Source organism: Suncus etruscus, chromosome 20, assembly GCF_024139225.1.
Source record: "Suncus etruscus isolate mSunEtr1 chromosome 20, mSunEtr1.pri.cur, whole genome shotgun sequence".
Classification (NCBI taxonomy): Eukaryota; Metazoa; Chordata; class Mammalia; order Eulipotyphla; family Soricidae; genus Suncus; species Suncus etruscus.
The window spans coordinates 36,576,985-36,601,843 of NC_064867.1; the positions used below are offsets into that span (position 1 = coordinate 36,576,985).

The 24,859-nt window shown below is 45.1% G+C and overlaps 1 protein-coding gene across 1 annotated transcript in view; it reads right to left on the minus strand.

The window, feature by feature from the left end:
• Nucleotides 1-24,859, minus strand: part of FANCD2 (FA complementation group D2) — a 1,230,368-nt gene that overhangs the window by 965,204 nt on the left and 240,305 nt on the right. The window contains exons 28-43 of the mRNA XM_049766247.1: nucleotides 23,640-23,751; nucleotides 22,951-23,059; nucleotides 20,671-20,814; nucleotides 15,586-15,702; nucleotides 13,462-13,590; nucleotides 12,715-12,833; nucleotides 11,301-11,411; nucleotides 8,731-8,861; nucleotides 6,869-6,962; nucleotides 6,012-6,131; nucleotides 5,254-5,347; nucleotides 4,675-4,746; nucleotides 3,530-3,568; nucleotides 3,189-3,263; nucleotides 1,359-1,433; nucleotides 512-658 (exon numbers count right to left, since the gene is read on the minus strand). Of these exons, the coding sequence (XP_049622204.1) occupies nucleotides 512-658; nucleotides 1,359-1,433; nucleotides 3,189-3,263; nucleotides 3,530-3,568; nucleotides 4,675-4,746; nucleotides 5,254-5,347; nucleotides 6,012-6,131; nucleotides 6,869-6,962; nucleotides 8,731-8,861; nucleotides 11,301-11,411; nucleotides 12,715-12,833; nucleotides 13,462-13,590; nucleotides 15,586-15,702; nucleotides 20,671-20,814; nucleotides 22,951-23,059; nucleotides 23,640-23,751 (1,688 nt within the window). The remainder of the gene's footprint in view (nucleotides 1-511; nucleotides 659-1,358; nucleotides 1,434-3,188; nucleotides 3,264-3,529; nucleotides 3,569-4,674; nucleotides 4,747-5,253; nucleotides 5,348-6,011; nucleotides 6,132-6,868; nucleotides 6,963-8,730; nucleotides 8,862-11,300; nucleotides 11,412-12,714; nucleotides 12,834-13,461; nucleotides 13,591-15,585; nucleotides 15,703-20,670; nucleotides 20,815-22,950; nucleotides 23,060-23,639; nucleotides 23,752-24,859) is intronic.

Below are 24,859 nucleotides of genomic sequence, written 5' to 3' on the forward strand. Positions count from 1 at the left end.
GTTAATGAGGACTCATATAAAGAATGTTTTCAGGGGCCCAAGATATACCACAGTAGGAGGGCATTTGCCTTGTATGCAGCTGACCCAAGAAAGATGGTGTTCCAAATCCCGGCATCCCATATGGCCCCCAGTCCTGCCAGGAGCGATTTCTGAGTTCAGAGCCAGGAGTAACTCCTGAGTGCAGCAAGGTGTGAGCCCAAAGTCAGAACTATAAAAAAAGTTAGCGGTTCCAAAACTGTCTCATATAAGTAAGAGATTTTAGCTAAATAAAAAGTTAAATTATTAAAAATGAACCAGAGAATAATCTGAGGAATCATAATAAAGCTTTAGGGCTGTCACAATTTGGACTGAGGGACACACAGCCTATCAGTTGGGACCCAGAGTAATGTACTACTAACATGGTCTAAGCCTCCCATGAAGCAGGTTAAGTGTAGACAAGCTACCTCAGGTTAAGTTCCAATGCCATTCACTGAGAAGAGAGCAAGACCCATTGACATGGTCCTCTGCTCACCTGCAAATCCCGATTTTTGAGATTGCCCAGCCAGAAAGCTTCTCTGCAATTGTTGAACACGAGCATGGCCTTCACTCTACAGACCAACAGCTCCAGGGTCTTCTTGAGGAATGGCACCTCTTTGGTGAGTTTTGTGTCCTGGTGAATCTGCATAGAAACAAATGCAATCAATTCCCAGATCATCTGGTTTAATGGATCCCATATAGATACAGGTCTGATCCTCTGACCCTTCAACACCATGAGCATAAGCCAAGTCAGCAAAGACCAGAGCCAGTTGCATCAAACCATTGGCAGAGTTCTCGAGAATGGCTGTTGTTCTACAAGGAATAAGGCAACAACACAGAGCAACAACCCAATATGTTGTTCTTCATAGCCTGTAACCAACCAGCTACTAATTTACCCACTATATTCGTCAATTATTCAACAACAAAGAAAATCCCTATTTAGCAAAGAGAATGCTAAAAATTGGTTGGTTATCTTCTATGAGTGGAACCAAGTAACCACAGATTGGATGAAAGAAGGATCACCAACGAAATGATTCTGTATTCCATCAGAGAGGAAGTGAGTACTGCTCAACAGTAATGGGCATCAAGTGGATAACTAACTCCTTTCAGGCTAAAATGTTCCAACAACAAAGAGCCAGGAGTAACCCCTGAGTGCTGCCGGGTGTGACCCAAGAGCCAAAAACCAAAAAAAAATTTAAGAGTGGTGGACTGGGGGGCTAACAGAGCCAGGAATAACCAACCCTTGAACAAAACAAAAAAACAGAAAAAGTGAAAAGGAGCAGAGCCCTTGGATCTCTAAGCTGCAACAGGTGCAAGATAAGCTGCTAAATTTCTCTTCTTACCTTGGAATGTCCACAGAGGTGATGAAGCTGCCTAGTGCTCAGCTGGAAGGTCTCCAATAAGCTTAGGACATCTTCCTATAACCAGAAAAATACGTAATTACCTTAAGCATATTCTTATTTATTTTTTCCCTTTTATTTTATTTTTGGGCCACACTTGGGAGTGCTCAGGGAACCATAAGTATGCCGGGGATCAAACCCTGGTTGGTTGTATGCAAGGCAAAACCCTTACCTGCTATGCTATCTATCTCTCCAGCCCTCTCCTTTCATTTTAGATACAAGATATCCTTGTAATCAATGGCTCCAAAGAGGATGAGCTTCGGGGCCAGAGTGACAGTACAGTGGGTAGGGCATTTGCCTTGCATAAAGGCTACCCTGAGCTGATCACTGGGGTTCCCTGAGCACCACCAGGAGTGGCAAAAAAAAACAACAAAAAAAAAAACAGCAAAAATCCACCAAACAAACACCAAAGAGGATGAACTCTTCAATTGTTCCAGCATTTATCAATAATAATAATAATAATAACAATAATCCTTATTTGACCCTCAAATAGTAGAAGCAGTACAAGCTTCCAAATAGGTCAGAGTTGGCTTGTTTTTTCTTTTTTGATTTTTGGGCCACACCCGGCAGTGCTCAGAGGTTACTCCTGGCTGTCTGCTCAGAAATAGCTCCTGGCAGGCACGGGGGACCATATGGGACACTGGGATTCGAACCAACCAACTTAAGTCCAGGATCGGCTGCTTGCAAGGCAAACGCCGCTGTGCCATTTCTCCGGGCCCTGAGTTGGCTTGTTTTAGTTGCGGTTTTTGGGCCTCTCTTAGGAAATACCTGGTGCTGTGCTCATGAGTGATTCCCCAGGTGGTGCTCAAGGCACCATGCAGTGGTCGGACTGAATCAGAATCGGCCTGTAAGGTAAGCACCTTATCCCACATGTACTCTCTCCAGTTCTGTTGAGTTTTGATTAGTTCAACTTGCTAAGTAATATATTTAAAAAAATCATCTCTTAGGGCCGGAGAGATAGCACAGCAATAGGGCATTTGCCTTGCAAGCGGCCAACCCAGGATTGACGTTAGCTCGAATCCAGGTATCCCATATGGTCTCCCGAATGTGCCAGGAGTGATTTTTGAGCACAGAGCCAAGAGTAACCCCTGAGCGCCACCAGGTGTGGCCCCAAAACAAAAAACAAAATATCTCTTGTAGGCAGGGCAGGGCACTTCTTGCCTTGCATGCAGCTGACCCAGGTTCAAGCCCTGGTACCACAAATATCCCCTGAATCCCTCCAGAGGAGGGATCCCTGAGTATCCTGAGCACTGCCAGGTGTGACCCCAAAACATAAAGAATTCAAAAATTGAACCTTTTTTGTACTAATTTCATTGTAAGCCCTAGAGCACAATGGCTAATAAATAAAAATCTCCAGATTATAACAGCAGAGTTTATGACACAAACAAATTTTACAGATTATTCTTGAGGGACTGGGATGGTACAGAAAGGACACTTGTTTTGCATATGGCTAACCCAGGTTCAATCCCCAACATCCCATACCAGCTCATATTGGGGCAGGAGAGATAGCAGCGCAGTAAGGCATTTGCCTTGCACATGGTCGACCCAGGACGGACCTCGGTTCGATTCCTGGCATCCCAAATGGTCCCGACCCAGGAATAGTCCTATGTGAGGCTCGAATGAGTGAAATGGACCTGAGGTACTCAGTAGCATGGGGTCCCACACAAGAGCAATGGCACTGCCTGAGCCTAGTCAAGGTGTCAAGATAAGTCACGGACTTATCTTCCAAGGCATCTGTAGAGAGCCACGTCTTCGCTCTTGTTCAAAACTTACCCGATGCTTTCTAAAGCTGAAGTCTAGTAGCGGCATGCACTGCTTCAGGAAGACTTCCGCAAACAGACGGCCATACTGCAGGAGGAAGGAAACAGAGATAATGACCAAAATGACCACACAGGGACCTTTCTCTGGAAGCTTGCCCAGAAGAGCAGAGCACTGCCTATCCAGGTGGTTTAACTTTATAAAAAAAAGAAGAAGAAGAAGAAGAAGAAAAAAGAAAAAGAAAAAAAAATCTGGAGGGAGCCGGAAGTTATGGGAAAAAGGTATGCAGATTGGAGGTGTTGAGCAATGCATCTCAACTGAAGCCTCAAGATCATCAGGAGAAATAAAACTCTCACCTTCAAACATACATGCAGAACAGGACGACTATCAAAGACCTGGAAAAGACAGGAAACCAAGGCTGAGGTCACTCCTTTCAACACCCAGTCTTTTTCCACTGTGTAAAGCATAGGTCTGGTTAGTACTTGGGATTCTAAAATGAGAAAGGCTTGTCAACAGCTAGCAAACGAAGTAGAATAAAAAGCTAAATACCATAAATAAAACTCAAGAAAAGGAAATGAGAGGGCCAGAGCGGTGGCGCACCAATATGGTGGTTGCCTTGCATGTGGCTGATCAAAGACAGACTGCGGCTCGATCCCCCGGCATCCCATATGGTCCCCCAAACCAGGAGTGATTTCTGAGTGCAGAGACAGGCGTAACCCCTGAGTGTTACCAGGTGTGATCCAAAAACCAAAAAGAAAAGAAAAGAAAAAGAAATGGACCTGGAACGGTAAAAAGGGCTGGAGTTCATGATTTGTACATGAACAGTTCTAGATTAGATTCTCAGAACCTCATGTGGTACCTAAACACCATTAGGTATAAATCTCCCCTCTAAAGAACAAGAAAGAAAAAAGGAACCAAAGAGAAACAGGGTGGAGTGATAGCATAGGGGTAGGGTGTTTGTCTTGTACATGGCTGACCCAGGACGGAACCAAGTCTGATCCCCACATCCCATGTGGTCCCCTGAGCCTACCAGGAGCGATTTCTGAGCAGAGCCAGGAGTAACAATGAATGCTGCCAGGTATATCCCAAAAACCAAAGGAGAAAAAAATTAGAAAACTATTTGTTTTCTTTGGGGATGTTTAGAAGATATCATTGCTGAGGTTCAAAAGCTTGGTCTGAGGGGCTGGAATGAGAGCACAGCAGTTAGGGCATTTGCCTTGCACACAGCTAACCTGGGCTCATTCAAAGCATCTCAGATGGTCCCCTGAGTCTGCCAGGAGTAACCCCTGGGCGCCACTGGGTGTGGCCCCAAAACAAACAAAGCAAAAAAATCTTGGTCCAAAAAATTAAGAGTTGGCGGAGGAGATGTGGAAAGGAGAGCTGTGCCAGGGATCACTCCTGGAGGGGCTTGGGACCATATGGGCTCTGGGACTAGAAGCTACATTGGAAGTGTACAAGGCCAATCTCACCTATGGTGTCCTCGGGAACACTCCATACTCACCTTCATCAGGTTGATGAGGATACTGAAGTCTCTGACAGCCATGTTCCAGTAGACAAGTTTCTCTTCATGTATCTGGGGACAGCCAGACATACAGGGATCTCTAAATCACAGCCAAATTGTGCATGTCTTTTTTCGGGGGGCGTCACACTCAGCAGTGCTCTAGGGGTTACTCCTGGCTCTATGCTCAGAACTCATTCCTGGTAGGCTTGAGGAGCCATAGGGGATGCCGGGATTTGAACCACCATCCTTCTGCATGCAAGGCAAACACCCTATATCCATGCTATCTCTCCGGCCCCAAATTTTACATGTCTTACTTTCCTTTCCTTCCATGAATAGATGGTTCTTGAACGATATAGCTGAGTCAGAAGCAATTATTCTCCCTGAAAATATGTGGTAACCAATGTACCCACAAGAAAGTGTTGAGGTCTGCAGATACGTTTCATACGGGCTGCTTACAAAACTTTCCTAAAAGAAAATCTGGGGCCAGAGTGACAGTACAGTGGTAGAAAGTTTGCCCCAGGAGAATGTGTTCCAAGTGACCCAGGGTCTATCTCTTATGCAGGGAACTTAGTGACGCACCTGCTCCGAGTCTGACGCTGTGCCAGGCTGAAGACTTTTCACTTTCTTCTCAAGCTGTTCCATCATCACACGGAAGAAAATGACAAAGGTGCTCCTAGAGGAGGGGAAGGGAAAGCAGGCGCACCCACGGTGAGGCTCTGTGAGAAAGGGCTTTCTAGAAGAAGTTCGATCTTGCCTTTGCCCACCATCCCATTGTCCATTCTGCTTAGAAGGGTGGGAGCAGGAGTGAGAAAGGAGCCCAAGAAGCTCAGACCCCAGGGCACCAATTTTTTGACAGCAGAGAGCCTGGCACTGTGGAGAAGAAATCAAGTCATGGGGACAAAGCTGGAGATCCTGATTTGTCTAAATCAGGTCAAGTCCCTTTTTTCACTTTACCAAAAAGAGAGAAGACACCTAGGCCTCCATGAGTAGTGGAAAGAATCCAATAAGATAGAACAGGGAAAGCGTGTTCATAAATAGGCAAGACAAGTATCAAACACACATGCAAATCAAATCAGAACACAACAGTGAGAGCTGCGTCATCATTCTTCCAAAGATGCTAAAATACTTGGAAAATAATCTTGTGTTTAAATGGCAAAGATACTGACAGGAGCAGTTTGCTAAACCTCATTTCTTCATTCCTTAATAATGTCCTTCTATGTGACTCACATGGACAAAGTACTGTGTGCATCAGAGAGAGTTGAGAGAGAGAGCAGTTATTTGGGAACTTCACTCTGAACACTGGGAGTAACGGGGAGAACCGGGAAGAACCCCCTTACCTAGTCAATGTAGGGAATGAAGAGGAGGCGTCTTTAGAAGAGTTGATGAGTTCTGGGACACCGACCCCTGAAATCTCCTCTATGGCCTTTAAGACGCCATCTGTGTGCTCCAGGTAGACACTGTATTGAGGGAGAAAACATCTGAACATATTCCACAGAATGGCCCACTCTGAGCACTACTCAGAGGCTACACCTAGATTGGTGGTCAGGAGTTACTCCTGGCAGTATCAGGGGTCATTTGGTACAGGGGATCAGACTGAGGACATCTCATGCGAGGCACATGCTCAGGGCATTGAGCTCTCTCCAATCAAAGTCACCCCCACCAAAAAGTCTTTATTTTGGGGCCATAACTGGCATTGCTAGGAGTTCCTCCTGGCTCTGCTCAGAAATAACTCCTGGCAGACTTAGGAACCATATGGGATGCCAGAGGTCAAACCTGGCTCAGCCATGTGCAAGTCAAATGCCCAACTTGCTGTACTATCGCTCTGGCCCATTTGTTTTTGGGTCATATCCAAGGGTGCTCAGTGTTTACACTCCTGGCTGATTTTCTGGGGACTGAACCTAGGTAGGCCGCGTGGAAGAGCAGCACCATACCCACTACCACTATGGCCTCTTTCTGAAAGTCTTTCTTGAGATATTAATATGACTCACTGGATATCAGGAAAGATGCACCCCAGAGAGATCTACTCCCTTAATACATAACAGATGACAGAATGAAACAAAACCAGGTGTTACAATGCAGGAATGCCAAATTCTGTATCTTTAGAGTCTCTCTACTGCTTTCAGCACCTATCTCAGCCCGACCCCACAATGCGTGTAGAGAAGGATGTGCTGGGCTGAGAAAGTGAGCATCTCACCAGAGTAAAGAGTGGAGGTGTTCGTTAAAGACTCGGCCCTTCTCTTTCTCTTCACTCGGCCAGACCCGGCAGAGGAACTGTTTGGCCAAGGAAGCTGTTAGGGAAACAAGACAAGGTCATCCCATGCAAAGAATACTGACCTCATTCCTGCTTTTACAGGCTCTTGAAGATGATTGTGGGCTGAAAGAATTATTTTTCTTAAATTGTTTGTTTTTGTTTTGGGGTCACACTGGCAGCACTCAGGGGTTACTCCTGGCTCTACACTCAAAATCACTCCTGACAGGCTCGGGGGACCATATGGGATGCTGAGATGCGAATCATTATCCTTCTGTATGCAAGGTAAACACCCTAACTCATACTATCCCTCTGACTCTTATTCCTAAATTTTATAATCTGGAAACTGCTATTGTGTTTCTGCTCTACTGGCCCTTCTACTAGAAATAAACCATTTGTCTAAGATACAATTCCCCCCACTTAAAACCTCCCCAACTCTCAAGCACACAAATATGAACATACACTGACATAGGAGAGACGCTGTTGGTTGGTGGGAATGGGAACCTGCTCCTATGGGGAAACCAGTAAAAAGAGGGATCCCCTCAGAGACTCAAGAAACCTACCTCACGGGGAACGTGAAAACTTTATTTCCCCTTTCCTCCTATGCTGCCAACTAGTATATATAAATAATCCCCATGTTGCATCCTGTGAGCTCAAGATAAGAATGGGGTATGGTCTTCTCTTTTTTCTTTTTTTGGGCCACACCCGGTTGTGTTCAGGGGTTACTCCTGGGTCTGAGGTCAGAAATCGCTCCTGGGGCTCGAGAGATAGCACAGCGGAAGGGCATTTGCCTTGCACAAAGCTGGTCCAGGACAGATCATGGTTCGAATCCCCACATCCCATAAAGTCCGCCAAACTTTCCAGGGGCGATTCTGAGTGCAGAGCCAAGAATAATCCCTGAGCAACGCCAAGTGTGCTCCCCAAAACAAAACAAAACAAAACAAAACAAAAAACACTCCTGGCAGGCTCAGAGGGTCACATGGGATGCTGGAGATTGAACCCAGGTAGGCCTCATGCAAGGCAAATGCCTACCCACTGTGTTATCACTCTGGCCCTAGTTCTTCTCTTTTCAAAAAAGGTTCAACGCATTCGCCAAGGTCACACTTTGCAGTGCGCTGTGCTGGTGGGCAACCAGAGCAATACCCAGAGGTTCTCAGAATACTGTGTGGTGACAGAACTCAAACTCAGGACCTGACACATGCTATGCATGTTCTTCATCACCTGAGCAATCTATCTGGTCCAGAGCCAATCCCCTCTCTACACAGAATCCTCATGTTACTTTTTTCCCATCTTATTCACCTCAAAGCTTATGTCTCTTTACCAAACATGCCATATAATTAAACACAAAACAAAGGACAGTAAATAAAAGCCAAGCAAATGTTCTGTAGTCAACTAAACCAAACACTGTCAGACTAAAAAGAAGAGCAGAAGAAAGCAGTGGAGGCTGCTCTGAGGAAATACCCTTCTCATAATCTGTCAGGAAGCACAGCCACAAATAAATTATGTCTTAACAAGAAAAAAAAGAGTTGAGGGAGGGGGCTGGAGAGATAGCATAGAGGTAAGGCATTTGCCTTGCATGCACAAGGACCGTGGTTCGAATCTCAACATCCACATGGTCCTCTGAGCATGCCAGGAGCAATTTCTGAGCATTGAGCCAGGAGTAACCCCTGAGCGCTGCCAGGTGTGACCCAAAAACCAAAAAAAAAAAAAAAAAAAGAGTTGAGGGAGTTACAGCATAAGTTTATCATTCGTTATCAGTCCTATTCAAAAGGGGGTGGTGGTGTTTAAACAGGAAAAATTAAAATTACCAATTTTGTCCTTGTTTTGATTAGGATCTGCAAATTTTCCCAGGAGAACCAACAGAAGTCGGAGGAGATAGAGAGCACAATGGAGATTGGGGAGGCTGGGACTGAAGTTCTGTAAGTATTGGAAGCTTTGGCTAGAAGGAGACCAGAAGCAAAAAAAGAAAAAGAAAAAAAAGACAAATATTAGAGACAAGCCTAATAAATGTTATAAAAACCCACTTTAGTATTCAGTGCTTTAACCAGAAGTCACCTCATTTCTTTTTTTTTTTTTTTTTTTTTTTTGTGGTTTTTGGGTCACACCCGGCAGTGCTCAGGGGTTATTCCTGGCTCCAGGCTCAGAAATTGCTCCTGGCAGGCACAGGGGACCATATGGGGCACCGGGATTTGAACCGAAGACCTCCTGCATGAAAGGCAAACGCCTTACCTCCATGCTATCTCTCCGGCCCCACCTCATTTCTAATATTATGGCAGGCTTCTTTGAAACCTTGAAGAGGTCTGTAACTGTATATGGAAAAAACAGAGCAATGAAAGCCTGGGGTTGGAGTGGGGAAGGCACTGAAGGATTCTTGTATTCCTGAAAATACAAGTTCTAGTCTTTTTATTTTTTGGGGGGGGACTACACCCAGTGGCACTCAGAAGTTACTCCGGCTCTGAGCTCAGAAATCATTCCTTTCTGTGGACCATATGGGATGCTGGGGATCAAACTCGGGTCGGCCACTGCAAGGCACACTCTCTACCCACTGTAATAACGCTCCAGTCCCACAAATTTTAGTCTTGGCCAAGGCTGTAAGTATAACCCTAAGAATAAATGTATATTTTTGCTTGTTAAGGACTTAAGAAGACACGTTAAAAATATTTTAATTTGGGGGTTCGGAGAGATAGTATGGAGGTAAGGCATTTGCCTCGAATGCAGAAGGTCGGTGGTCTGAATCCCGGCATCCCCTGAGCCTGCCAGGAGCGATTTCTGAGCCTCAAGCCAGGAGTAGCCCCTGAGCGCTGCCGGGTGTGACCCAAAAACCAAAAAAAAATTTAACTTTTTTTTTTGTTTTTTTTTTTTTTTGTGGTTTTTTTGGGTCACTCCCGGCAGTGCTCAGGGGTTACTCCTGGCTCCATGCTCAGAAATTGCTCCTGGCAGGCACGGGGGACCATATGGGACGCTGGGATTCGAACCGATGACCTCTTGCATGAAAGGCAAACGCCTTACCTCCATGCTATCTCTCCAGCCCCAAAATTTAACTTTTGGTACGGACACAAACATGTAAATATAAAGTACAAAAAAAATAAGCAGGGGCTGGAGTGATATAGCATAGCGGTAGGGCGTTTGCCTTGCACATTGCTGACCCAGGATGGACCTGGGTTCTATCCCCGGCTCGAACCAGGTATGGCCCAAAACCAAAAATCAAATAAAAAACAAAGCAGATCTTTTAATGTTACTATATAGTTTATTTCTGTATGTGTTACCATTTACAGTAGCTTTTTTGTTATTGTTTTTATTTTGGGCCACACCTGGCTATGCTCAGGGCTTATTCCTGGCTCTATGCTCAGAAATTGCTCCTGGCACACCCGGGGGCCATATGGGATGCCGGGATTCAAACCACCATCCTTCTGTATGCAAGGCAAATACCTTACCACTGTGCTATCTCTCTGTCCCCCAAAAGGTCATTTTGAAAGCATTGAAGTAATAGATCAGGAGGAGTCACAATTAATTTGAAATCGAATCTGAAATAGAACTAGTCAATTCCTGACTGTCTAATGGGAAGGAGGTCAAAATATTTAATAGTGTTACATCTATTTTTATATTGGGGGGTCTGGGACCACACCTCACAGTGCTGGGTGGCTACTTCTCACTGTACTCATGAATGTCTTCATCCATATGCAGTGCTAATGATTTGAATCAGAGTTAGTGAAATGCCAAACAATCTCTGTAACACCAGTACTATTTCTACTATTTCTCTGGCCTCCGTTCTGCACCCAAAATGAAATACTGACTTGTAGAGATGGAAAGCACACACTATGGGCCAGTGACAGCTTAAGCTCTCTATCAGGCAGCTCAAAGACCAGCTTACTGGGGTTGAAACTGAAGCAGAAGGCTGGGAGTCAAGGCCCTTCCATTAGCAAGACTCCTCTTCTTTATTTTTATTTTTTTGGTTTTGGGGGTCACACCCGGCAGTGCTCAGGGGTTACTCTTGGCTCTTCGCTCAGAAATCACTCCTGGCTCCTGGCACAGGGATGTCAGGATCTGTCACCATCTGTCCTGGATCGGCTTTGTGCAAGGCAAACGCCTTACCACTGTGCTATCTCTCCAGCTCAAGACTCCTCTTTTTCCAAAAACAGGGAAGGAAGAGGAATTTGAAGATTAGAACCAGAACAAATAACTACAGTTGCATTGATTTCATCAATATTTATAAGGGCAAATTTCACTGGATGTAGGATACATGATGATTCAGTATGATCTGAACCATAATTTTTCTGATTTACATAGAAACTAGGAAAACGAAAGTTCACAACTACTGAGAGACACCCAAGTTAATGTCCAGCCCAGAAATTCTCCAAACTCCAGACTTCTTGCCCACCTGAGCAGCTGCTCCAAGGACTGGTCACGTTCTTGTGGATTCAGGCGGCTGCTAAGGGTCTCCAGGGTAGAATACAGTAAAGTGAAATTTTCAGGTTGATAAAATCCATTCCTATGAGAAAATCAAGAAAAACATCAAGGAAAATCAAGGAAAAAAAGTATGAGTACAATTTCAGGAAGTGTGCTTGGATAGCACATGTGGAGAGTGGCTTCAAGTCTGTGACCACCCTCAGAAAGTGTGTTTTAAAGAGAATCAAAGCAATAAAAGCATGCAAATGGTGGGCCGGAGATATAGCATGGAGGTAAGGGCATTTGCCTTGCATGCAGAAGTACGGAGGTTCGAATCCCAGCATCCCATATGGTTCCCTGAGCCTGCCAGGAGCAATTTCTGAACGTAGAGCCAGGAGTAACCCCTGAGTGCTGCCGAGTGTGACCCAAAAACCAAAAAAAAAAAAAAAAAAAAGCATGCAAATGCTGACTTCAGTCACAAAACTGGGTATCAGACTAAACACTGCAAGGTACACAAAATAGTTACCGTAAGGGTTGAGCAGTTCTTGTATTTTATTATTCCCTTTTTAGAGCACACCCAGAGATATTTATGAGTTACTCCTGGCAGAGTTTGGGGGCCGTATAGGATGCCAGAGATCAAACCACATTGGTCGGATGCAAGGCAAGCACCTAACCCACAATAATCCTAATTTTTTTTAAAAAAGGAAATGTCTCGGGCCCGGAGAGATAGCACAGCGGCGTTTGCCTTGCAAGCAGCCGATCCAGGACCAAAGGTGCTTGGTTCGAATCCCGGTGTCCCATAGGGTCCCCCGTGCTTGCCAGGAGCTATTTCTGAGCAGACAGCCAGGAGTAACCCCTGAGCACCGCCGTGGCCCAAAAACCAAAAACCAAAAAAAAAAAAAAAAAAAGGAAACATCTCTTTTAAAAAGAAAATCGCTCCTGGCAGGCTCAGGGGACCAAATGGGATACAGGGGATTGAACCCAGATCTGTCCCGGGTCACCTGAATGCAAAGCCAATGTCCTACTGCTGTGCTATCACTCTGGCCCCCAGGAAACAGCTCTTCTTTCATTATCAACATTTAAAAGTAAGTTTCTCTTCTCAGAACAATACACAACACTAAGCAAGTGACTCTTTGTTTTTGGGTCACACCCGGCAGTGTTCAGAAGGTACTAATGGCTCTCCGCTCAGAAATCGCTCCTGGCAGGCTTGGGGGACCATAAGGGATGCCAGAGATCAAACCCAGGACAGCTACGTGCAAGACCAACACCCTTCCTGCTGTGCTATCGCTCTGGCCCCAAGACACGGAAAACTTTTTGAAAGAACCTTTCAGTTATTTTCTAGGCCACAGGGCTTTGTTGTCAAGGACTCTTAGTATTTCTCCCTGTGTTACTTTCCGTATACTTACCAAGAAAAAAATGCCAGCAAAATGCGCAGTAGCCTGGGATAGCAGGCAGACATCATGTGGTACTCCAAACTCTTTGTTTCTGCTCCATCTATGATACCATGATTCTCAGCGGTTAAGCACTAAAAGGAAAAAAGGCTTTACAAGAACTGCTGAGGCAAATGTTCTTATTATGCCCAAAGTTTTTAGTCACAAATGAAATCTTGGGGGACCACAGCATTAGTATATTGGCTCGGGTGCTTGTCTTCCATTGCAGCCAACCTAGCTTCCAACCCTGGCATCGCATAAAGTCCCCCAAACCTGTCAGGAGTGACTCCTGAGTGTAGAGTCCAGAGTAAACCCCTGAGCACTGTCAGGTGTGGCCCAAAGAGATAACAGAGTGGGTACAGTGCTTGCCTCGCATGTGGCCAACCCAGGTTCAATCCATGACACCCCATATATGGTCCCTGAATGCCCATTAGAATGCCCCTGAGCAGAGCCAGAATTTCTGAATTTGCTGAGTATAACCCATTTTCCCTCAGTGCCCGCCCCCACCCCAATCTTGGGTTCAGGAGATTGTACAAAGAGCTGAAGCACGTGCAAAACATGTTGGGGCCTCGGGTTCACATTCCAGTACCAACCATCCCCCGGTTCCATCTATGTCTTTTCATCCAATATCCAAATGGAGATTAACAGCATAAAAGCACAGATTCAGCTTTGAATCAACAACATAATCTCCTTCATCAGCACCACAGAAGGCAGGTTTCTGACCTGGAAGTAGTTGTGAATGTTTTCCAGATGGTTACACAATGGGTTCAGCAGCTCCGCGACACTGTAAGCAATCTCTTGGGGAGATCGCTGATGGAGATGTGAGAATCCAATATTCCGCCTGCCTTTACTCTGTAAGAAATTCAGAGGTAGCAGGGAAGAAACTCCTATATGGCTCCTCTGAAATTTAGATCTTCTAAAATAATGTTGGTCAACAGGCCAGAGAGATAGTACAGTGGGTAGGGCATTTGCCTTGCACGCATATGACCCAGATTCAATCCCTGGCATCCCATATCGTTCCCTGAGCCTGGCAGGAGTAATTTCTGAGTGTAGAGCCAGAGTCACCCCTGAACATCACCAGGTATGGACCCGAAAAAATAAAATAAAATAAAATAAAAGAAGGGCTGGAGTTATAGCACAGTGGGTCGGGTATTTCCACCCAGTTTCTACCCCAGCATCCAGTACAGTTCCCTGAACCTGCCAAGAGTGATTTCTGAGTGCAGAGCCAGTAGTAATTCTGAGCGCCACCGCATGTGGCTCCAAAACCAAAACCAAAACCAAAACCCAAAAATGTAAAGGAGGGGGCTGGAGTGATAACACAGCAGATAAGGCATTTGCCTTGCACATGGCTGACCCAGGTTTGATCTCTGGCATCCTATATGGCTCCTCAAGCCTATCAGGAGTAATTTCTAAGCAGAGAGCCAGAAATGGCCCCTGAGCGTAGCTGGGTGTGGCCCCAAAACAAATAAACAAAATATACAGGTGCCAGTAAGTACAATGGGAAAGGCACTTAAGGCACTTCCTTAACATGCAGCCAAAATGGATTTGATCCCCAGAATATCAATGGTCCCCAAAGAACCTCCAAGAGTAATTCCTGAGTACAGAGCCAGAAATAATCACTGAGCATCACTGGAAATGGTGTGATCACCCCTCCCCCCAAAAAAGGTACAGCAAAGCCGTAGTGATAGTTTAGCAGGTATACTAGATAGCAGTCAATCTGGGTTTTATTTGGGGGGGTGGGTCACACCCAGCAGGGCTCACAGGTTATTCCTGGCTCTCCACTCAGAAATCATCCCTGGCAGGCTTAGAGAACCATATGAGATGCCAGCGATCAAACCCAGTCCGTCTCAGGTTGGCCGCATGCAAGGCGAATGCCCTACCGCTGTGCTATTGATCTGGTCTCTCAAGCTAGGTTTGATTTCAGGTACCATATATGGTCCCCTTAGCCACACTAGAAGTGAACCAAGTGCAGAACCAGGAACAAGTCTTAAAGCACTGCCAAATGTGGTTCAAAAACAAACCCAAAAAGTATGTATATCAAATAGTAAATACAAAAAAGAATCCAATAAGGGGGCCGGGCGGTGGCGCTAAAGGTAAGGTGCCTGCCTTGCCTGTGCTAGTCTTGGACGGACCGCGGTTCGATCCCCCGGTGTCCCATATGGTCCCCCAAGCCAGGAGCAACTTCTGAGCACATAGCCAGGAGTAACCCCTGAGCGTTACCGGGTGTGGCCCAAAAACCAAAAAAAAAAAAAAAAAAAAAAAAAAGAATCCAATAGGGGCCGAAAAGATAGCGAAGCAGTAATGTGTTTGCCTTGCACACAGCTGGCCAAGGACAAACTGTAGTTCGAATCTTGGCATCCCATATGGTTCCCGGAGCCTTCCAGGAGTGATTTCTAAGCACAGAGCCAGGAGTAACCCCTGAGCGCAGCCAGTGTGACTCAAAAACCAACAACAACAACAAAAAAATAAAAATAAAAAGAATCCAATAGTGGGATATAATATTCAAGAAACTCACAGTTGTTTATACAGACCTATTCAAGGCTCTGGTCGTCTCTATAAAACCAATTACTATTCTCGGTTTGGAAGGCTGTTAAAACCAAAAGCCAAGCAGAAACAAGAATTCAGGAATACTCAGGTATCTTAGATAATTCTTATTTTGGGTGGCTTTTTGTTTTTTGCTGTTTCTGGTTCAAAATTTTCTTCTAAAGCAAATGTGAGTAGCATTTGACGAAGGGTTGCTGTAGTGCTCCCAGAAATCGAGCAAAATATAGTGACAACTTGTTCCCAACCAAGACCTACTTATTCCCAAAACCAATGGGCCCGATCTTGGGCTTCTGCCTTACAGACCTTGAAAAAGGGGATTCGCTTGGTTATGGAAGGTATCAGCATATTCTCCAGTTTCTCTGAGAGATCTTCCAGCAGGAGAAGCAGTTCCGGGGGCTGAAGCTGCACCACTTCTGTCGCCTGTCACAAGGAAGGAAAAAAGGAAGGAAGAGAAAACTGATTTCAGGCATGTCCTAACTCCCTTGGAGTCCGGGCGACAGGCACATTTTATGTTTACTTCTTCAAGTATCCCTATCACAATGGGAGAAAGATTATTCTTTGGAGATGGCGAGGAGAAAGGAAATCACCCCCAACTCCCATAATGTTCTGAGTTTGGTCCTAATGGTGCATCTCTCAAAATGCAAGCACTTCCAATATCAAAGAGAGGTGAAAGGTCTGCAGAGATAATATAGGGGCACATAGCTGACAACAGTCCAACTCAGCACCACAGACTGTCCCACTTCACACCACCAAGAGTGATCACTGAGTACAGAGCCAGGAGAAAACCCTGAGCACAGCTGGATGTGGCCCAAAGGGAGGATTTATTTGGGGGGTGGGGGGAGGAATCACATCCGGTGGCGCTCAGGGGTTATTCCTGGTTCTGCGCTCAGAAATCGCTCCTGGCAGGCTTGGGGGACCATATGGGATGCTGGCGATCGAACATGTCCTGGATCGGATGTGTGCAAGGCAAATGCCCTCCCGCTGTACTATCTCTCCGGCCCCAAGATAATAGTTTTAGAAGACCTACAATTTCTCTGAAAATAAATTACTTTTATCTTCCAGCTGTATATCTGCATTTCCTGAATACTGTGAGATTAAAAAAAGACTAAACAATGGGACCAGAGTGAGAGTACTACATGGAGGGCATTTGTCTAGTCTAGTATGTGGCTTACCCAAGCACCACTGGGTCTGGGACAAAAACAAACAAAAAAGAAAAACTTGAAAGGAATTAGACTTTTTTCTGTTCATTAAATAATCCATTTATTTTTCTACACCCCCCTCCGTGTCTGTTTTGATTTGGGGCGTTAGCATACCTGGCAGTACTCAAGGTTTTAATCCTGGCTCTGCATTCAGTAATCATTCCTGGTGGGATCAGAAGATCATATGGGATGCCAGGGATAGAATCTGGGTTGGCCACGTGCAAGGCAAGTGCCCTACCTGCTGTACTGTATCTCTAGACATTTATTTTCTTTTTAGGGCCATAGCCAGCAGTGCTCTTGGCTGGCTTGGGGGACCATATGAAATACCAGGGCTCAAACCCCAGCAGCATACAAGGAAACACCCTACCTGCTGTGCTACCACTCTGGCCCTCAAGCCTCTTTATTTTTGATTTAGGCCCATACCCTTCTGTGCTTAGGACTTAACTCCTCTCAGTGCTCAGGGGATATATGTGGTGTTGGAGATTGAACTCAGATCACCTGCTTGCCTCACCCTATGTACTATCTCTGATACTTCCAGAGTGTTCTGCTACCATTCATTCGGAATAGGAAACTTTTTTTTTTTTTTTTTTTTGGTTTTTGGACCACACCCGGTGGCGCTCAGGGCTTACTCCTGGCAATCTGCTCAGAAACAGCTCCTGTCAGGCACGGGGGACCATATGGGACACCAGGATTCAAACCAACCACCTTAGGTCCTGGATCGGCTGCTTGCAAGGCAAATGCTGCTGTGCTATCTCTCCAGCCCCTGAATAGGATACTTTTAAGTGTAATGTAGGACAGAATGGATCCTAGGTTTACTTTAATTCAATCAACATACAACTGTGGAAAGTCTCAAGGATAAGCCAATAAAAATGGCAAAAGGGTCTAGGCAGGGGCCAGAGTATTAGAACAGAAGGTAGAGCATTTGCTTTGCATGTGGCTGACCTGGTTTAAAACACAGTATCCCATATGGTCCTCTGATTGTCAGGAGTAATTTTTGAGTGCAGAGCCAGGAATAATCCCTGAACACTAAGGGTGTAGCTCCAAAAATCTGAGCAATAGTACAGTAAGTGAACAGGGTGTTTTCTTTTCAATCCGCAGCACAAAAGCAAGAATAAGCCTTGAGCACTACTGTCTGTGGGCGCAAGACAAACAAAACTAAATTAAACAAAACAATAAAAGGGTAGAGAGATAGGGTAGCAGATAGGGCACTTGCTTTATACAAGGCCAACCCAGATTCTAGCCCTGGCATCCCAAAAACCAAAAATGAGGAGGAAGGGGCTGGAGCAAATGTACAGCAGGTAAGGTATTTGCCTTGCATATACAACCTGGGTTCAATCCCAGGCATCTCATATAGTCCTTTAAGCACACCAAAAGTGATTCTTGAGCATAGAGCTAGGAGTAACCCCTAAGCACTGCCAGGTGTGGCCCAAAAACCAAAACCAAAACCAAAACCAAAAAAAAGAGAGAGAAATAATAATCTACTTTGGAGGAACTTACGTTCTTGTAAAGGTGTATGGTATAAGCTGGGGATTTAGGGCTGAAGAGATAATACACTGGATAGGGTGTTTGAGTTACATGTGATCAACCAAGGTTTGATCCCCTGCATCCCATCAGGTGTTAATTGCTGGGTGTGTCCTTGGTCCTTGGTGGAGCCCAGAACACAGAGGCCTCAGGCCCTTGGCTAACAACTATTTTCTATCCTGGACCATTAGAGTTAGACCATCAATTGACATAATATTTCTAGTTAAATTTACTTTTTTGTTTGTTTGTTTTTGGTTTTTTTTTACCACCCCTGATGGTGCTCAGAGGTTTCTCCTGGCTCTGTGCTCAGAAATCATTCCTGGCAGACTCGGGGGACCTGGGGATTGAACCTCAGTCTGTCCTGGGTTGGCCGTGTAAAAGGCAAATGCTTACTGCTGTGTTAGCACTCCACCCCTAAATCTACTTTCTTTGCTGGATTATGAATGATCTGCAAGCAAGTACCATCTGCATATACTACTGAACTATCAAAGTCCCTATCAGTGGCATACACACAAAGGCATCTGATGAATGACAGGAAAGTGTTATGACTTAAGAGAAAACTAAAGAACTGAACCATAACAGTGCTTCCTTATAAAGTCAACGAAGGGTTAGGGAGCTGGCTCAAAAGACTGGAGTGCATGCTTTCCATGTGGGAGCCCTGCGTTGGATCATTGGTCCTCCACAGTCCCTTGAGCACCTAAATCAAGAAAAGTAATCCAAGCAGATCATTATTTATACCTAAGGTAAAAGTCATAATACTTGGGCTGATGAGTTAGCACAGTGGGAGGGTGTTTTCCTTGCATGCAGCCGACCCAGGAGATGATGGTTCGATTCCTGGCATCTCATATGGTCCCCCAAGCCAGCTATGGGCGATTTCTGAATTCAGAGCCAGGAGTAACCTGAGCGTCGCCAGGTGTGACCCAAAAACAAATAAACAAAAAAGGTCTTATCAGTAGCCTGATCTTTAATAATGTCTAACAACTGTTCGAAAAAGAAAAATGTTAGCCTTTCGAGCAGAAGAACAGGGTCCAAGGATATGGTTCAGTAGAAAAACAGAAGTACCTTCCAGGCATGAGGTCTTTAAGGTTAATTTCTATACCAAGCACAAGTGGTTTGAGTACCAGGACAAGTTCTGAACTGAGGAGGATAACAACCAGGTATGTGATAATAAAAAAAGGGAAACAGGGCCTCTCGAGAGATAGCATGGAGGTAAGGCATTTGCCCTGCACGAAGAAGACAGTGGTTCAAATCCCAGCACCCCATAGGGTCCCCCGAGCCTGCCAGGAACGATTACTGAGCATAGAGCTAGGACTAACCCCTGAGTGTTTCTGGGTGTGACCCAGAAAAACCCAAAACAAAACAAAACAAAACAAAGGAAAACTTATCACACAAAATCAGAGTTACCAGCCATCATTACTTTCACAGACAAAGGGTTTGGGAAAGATTGCACAGAGGAGAAAGACTGCATGCAGTTGTCCCAACTTCAAGTTCCCTAAATTTCTGTTTTATAGTTTTGGAGCTTTAACAACTTTAACCAACTTACTACTGGCTCTGTTTTTCAGTAAAAACATTCCTCGAGGGGATTGGGGAGCCATAAGGGTTGCCAGGGATTGAGCCCAGGTCAGCCACATGAAAGATAACGGATACTGTACTATCTTCTATCTCTCTGTTCCTCAACCAGGGTCAGGAGCCAGAAGTAGCCCTGAGCACTGCAGTGGGTGGCCATAAATTTGAAATAAATAAATAAATAAATAAAACGAACCAAAAATATGAATTTCAAAGATCACAGCTTGGTGTTGGGGACTGACTTGTTTGAGGCCATTTTGCTATTCTTTCTGCCATAATCCAGCCTTTCACCTAAAGGCTACATGCAGTCTTGCTGTAAGTTCTTGGGCCAAAGAGAAAGGAAAATGCAGCTGCAAAGTATAATTAATCTTTTAGCCCGGAGGAGAGCAACACAGCCCAGTACCATTCCCAGAAAAGAGGCCTTACTCCCTTAACCATATCCCTGAGTTTACAAGACATTCATTATTGTGTATATGCTACATTGTCTGTTCAAGATCACTGAGGCAAGCACATCTTGCACCACCTCCTGATAGTCAAGCAATTAGGAATGCAGCTAGAAGGTCACAAGATGTTTCCATGGATACTGCAAGAAGTATTGCCCACTTGCCTTATTTGGAATAATGAAGTAATTTTCATGCCAAAAGTGTGATTGACATCACCCTTGTACTGCCCCCTTCTCCTTCTCTATATAAGAAGGAGCTGTAGCCAAATAAAGTTGCCCTTGAGCAGTGAGACATTGCCTTGGGTCTTTATTATTAACCTCTCTCAGATTTTTTACAGTGTGGTTGTGCTTCTACCCAGCAAAATAGGAGTGCGGTTGTCTGAGAAGTCTTCCCAGCTAATTCCTGCTGGCCGGGCCCCCCTGGGGGGCTTCAGGACCCCGCAGCTTGGGGCTGGAACAACAAAACAGCACAGCGGCAGGGCATTTGCCTTGCACAAAGTCGACCCAGAATGGAACCGATTAGGATTCCTGGCTTCCCATATGGTCTTCCGAACCAGCCAGGAACGATTTCTGAGTACAGAGCCAAGAATAACTCCTGAGCACAGCCGGGTATGCCCTCCTCCCTCCAAAAAACCCCCCAAAAGATTACAGCTCACTTACCTCAGTGTGCATCTCAGTATTCAAGATGGACCTGGTCACAAGTCCACATTGCAGAACAGAGAAGACCTCAATGTCCAGCTCTCGGAAGTAAGCGCGGTAATTCTGTAGTGACACTGGTGCCTTCTCTTCTTTCTCGGTGCTCTCCTGGGATAAAGATTTCTCTATATTGTCTTTCTAACACATTGGGAATCTACACACCTTCTGTGTACAGGGTCCCTTTTGGCCCAATTTGAGCCTGTGCTGTAATGCCAACACTACCTCATCCTAACCAAGGACTCTCTGTTTGTTTGTTTTTTTGTTTTGGGGGTCACACCTGGCTGCGCTCAGGGGTTACTCCTGGCTCTACACTCAGACAGCTCCTGACAAGCTCGGGGGACCATATGGAATGCAGGGATTTAAACCACAGTCATTCTGCATGCAAGGCAAATGCCCTACCTCCATGCTATCTCTCTGGCCCTCATTTTGGGTTTCTTATTTAGTTCTTGGGAGCCAAATCCAGTGGCAGTCAGGGGTTGCTTTCAATACTACTCACAGGTCCAGTGTTGGAACTGATCTTAGGACTTGCCCACGCAAAAGCACGCATTGAAATATCATCCCCGGGCCCGGAGAGATAGCACAGCGGTGTTTGCCTTGCAAGCAGCCTATCAGGACCCAAGGTGGTTGGTTCAAATCCTGGTGTCCCATATGGTCCCCCGTGCCTGCCAGGAGCTATTTCTGAGCAGACAGCCAGGAGTAACCCCTGAGCAATGCCGGGTGTGGCCCAAAAAAAAAAAAATATGGTCCCATTGCTCAACTACAGGTTTTCTTAATTCTTTCACTGGCAACCTTTTGTTTTAACTGAGGACAACTCACAGATAAACACTATTAGAAACATCACAGAATTCATATTCGTTTGCTGCACAATCAGAAACCTTTTACTACTGAGGAAGTTTCTGCAACATCCACATTAAGCTGAATGACCCCTCTTAGATTAAGAAGTTAGGTTTCAGAGGCCAGAGAGATAGCATGGAGGTAGGGCGTTTGCCTTGCATGCAGAAGGATGGTGGTTCGAATCCCAGCATCCCATATGGTCCCCTTTGCCTGCCAGGGGCGATTTCTGAGTTTAGAGCCAGAAGTAACCCCTGAGCACTGTTGGGTGTGACCCAAAAACCAAAAAAGGGGGGGAGATATCTCAGTGATATGTGCATGGATGAGCCCACAGAACACATACGTCAAACCCTCTAAGTTGATTCCCAGTGCTACCAGGAGAATCACATAGGACAGAGGCAAGTATAACCCTAAAGACATTTAAAAAAAAAGGCTGGGCCAGAGTGGTACCGCAGCAATAGGGTCTTTGCTTTCACGTGTCTGACCTAGGACGGACCACGGTTCGATCTCCTGGCATCCCATATGGTACCTCAAAACAGGAGTGATTTTTTTTCCTTTTTTTTTTTTTAGGCCAGGTGTTCAGGGGTTACTCCTGGCTATCTACTCAGAAATAGCTTTTGGCAGGCACGGGGGACCATATGGGACACCAGGATTCGAACCAACCACCTTTGGTCTTGGATCAGCTGCTTGCAAGGCAAACGCCGCTGTGCTATCTCTCCGAGCCCTCTTTTTTTCCTTTTTATTTGGCTTTTGGGTCACACCCAGTGGCGTTCAGGAGTTATTCCTGGCTCTGTGCTCAGAAATCACTCCTGGCAGGCTCAGGGGACCATATGGGATGCTGGGTTTCGAACCACCATCTGTCCTGGGTCAGCTGCGTGCAAAGCTAAAACCCTACTGCTGTGCTATCTCTCCGGCCCCCAGGAGCAATTTCTGAGCACATACCCAGGAGTAACCCCTGAGCGCCACTGGGTGTGGCCCCAAAACAAAAAAAAAACAAAAAACAAATACCACCTACTCTGTGAGTAGGAAAGTTACAGGAAAAACTGAAGCACTATCTCATCAAGTACCAGAAACTATACAGTCTTTCATGGTATCTAGATTCACTGAGAAGCTGGTAATCTGGGATCAGAAAACAATACTTATATCTTAAGGCAGAATTTGGTCACTGTTTTAAGAAGCAATTCAAAGTATTCAGGGGTACAAAAAAAGGAGCAGAAGACTGCAAAAACCATGGGAAAACAGTGCGGGGTGGTGGCAAAGACCTGGAATCTAACCCGAGCTCTACAACTGAGATCTAGACAAGTGTGTCTATTCCGTTTTTGCCTTCTTTCTCCCATTTTCCTCTGTGTGAGATTCAGAGACAAATGGTTCCCACTGGGCTGCCATCACCTTCCTGGAGCCCGTCAGTGATACCTTTTCCATCTGGCTTCTATCACACGGTGTAGGGTCACATTCTGAAGTATCCTCCTTTGAAAGTGTGTCAGATGCTTTGGTGCCATCTGCTTTTCGTTTTCTTCCTCCTGTTTTGAATGAGAAACATCGTAAGTCATCTATAATCACGCTTGCTAAAAATAACTAACTTCAGGAGATGGCCTGCCAAAGACTAACTAGAGGTAGAAAAACTGTATAATTAAAAGAATTGGGGGGGGGGGTCTCTTCCCCACCAAGAAGTGCTAAGAGCACCATGTGGGATCAGGGATATAAACCCAGGCTGCCAGCATACAAAGCACTCACTGCAGCACAAGTACACTGAGCTATCTCTCCAGCACTGCTAAATTATAATAATGCTGAAAAGACTGTCCAACTGCATTCTCTCTCCAATTCCTGACGCTTTGATGGAGATGACTTTTATTTTGGCATATTTGTTAAGTCACTATTTTGTGGGAGGAGGGGAGTTTAGGGCCATCAGTGGTGCTCAAGGCTCACTCCTGGCTCTGTGTTGAGGGATCACCCCTGGCAGGTTCAGGGGACCATATGGGATGCTAGGGATTGAACCCAGGTGCAAGGTCAGCTCCCTAACCACAGTACTAAAGCTCCAGCCCCTTTTTAGATTAATTGAATGAGACTCATATAAAGACACTAAGAAGGCAAGAAGATACTCACCTATCTTTCCTGGTTTCCTGATTTTTGCTGAAACAGAAGTACTGGCGTGAGGCGTGACATCTAAATTCTGCAAGTCAAAGCTTGCTAGCGGAGGAACATAGTTCGGGTTGACTGAAACCAAGGAGGCAGATATCACATTAGACTTGAAATGCAGTCACCTGGGAACTAAGGACTAGTTTCCAAGGATGGATAAAAGCTTCGAAAGTGCATTCAAAGACCAATTTTTATTATAAAACCAATAAAATTATTAATACTAATGATTAATTATAATTAATACAAGCACATTAATAAAACAAGATATTCACTGTTATAGCATGTTGAATATGTATTATATTATAATTCTGATATATTCTATAGAATTACATATTATATAATTTGACAATATATTACATGATCAATAGTAATAATGACAAAAATAATGATAATAAAATAAAATAATCTATTTTAGCAAATCAAAATGACCAAGAGTAGCTTATAGGGACAGCATATTAACTACTCTAAATAAAACATAAGCAACCCAATAACAATGGAAAATAAACAAAGCAAATGTAAACACAGTCTGGTTCTGTACCAGTCTGTTTCCAACACAATTCTCGAGATGAGGACTAGAGGGAGGCTCCAAGTTTTCCCCCAGAGAATCAAGCTTGGATTTCAAACTTAAGGACCAGAAAGTATTAAGAATCCTGTAACAGGGCCCGGAGAGATAGCACAGCGGCGTTTGCCTTGCAAACGGCTGATCCAGGACCAAAGGTGGTTGGTTCGAATCCCGGTGTCCCATATGGTCCCCCGTGCCTGCCAGGAGCTATTTCTGAGCAGACAGCCAGGAGTAACCCCTGAGCAATGCCGGGTGTGACCCCCCCCAAAAAAAAAAAAAAAAAAAAGAATCCTGTAACATCTTCACGCCTGGTTCAGATTATGTTCAGAGAGGCAAAGGCCACTACAGTAGAAGCGTCACTTTACAATTGCTCAAATAAGGCTTTATATTTTTTCCTGTTATTGTTTTTGTATCATACCTGGCTCAACTGTGCTTATTTCTGGTTCAGCACTGAGGCACTCCTAGTGCTGAGGGCCCATATAGAGAGCTAGGGATGAAATTCGGGTCATTTGTGTATAAAGCAAGTACCCTACAGCTATATTATTTCTCCAGGCCAATGTTTTACAATTTTGGGGGTGGTGGTGGACAACAGGGTTTAATCCTTGTTCTGTGCTAAAGAATCTC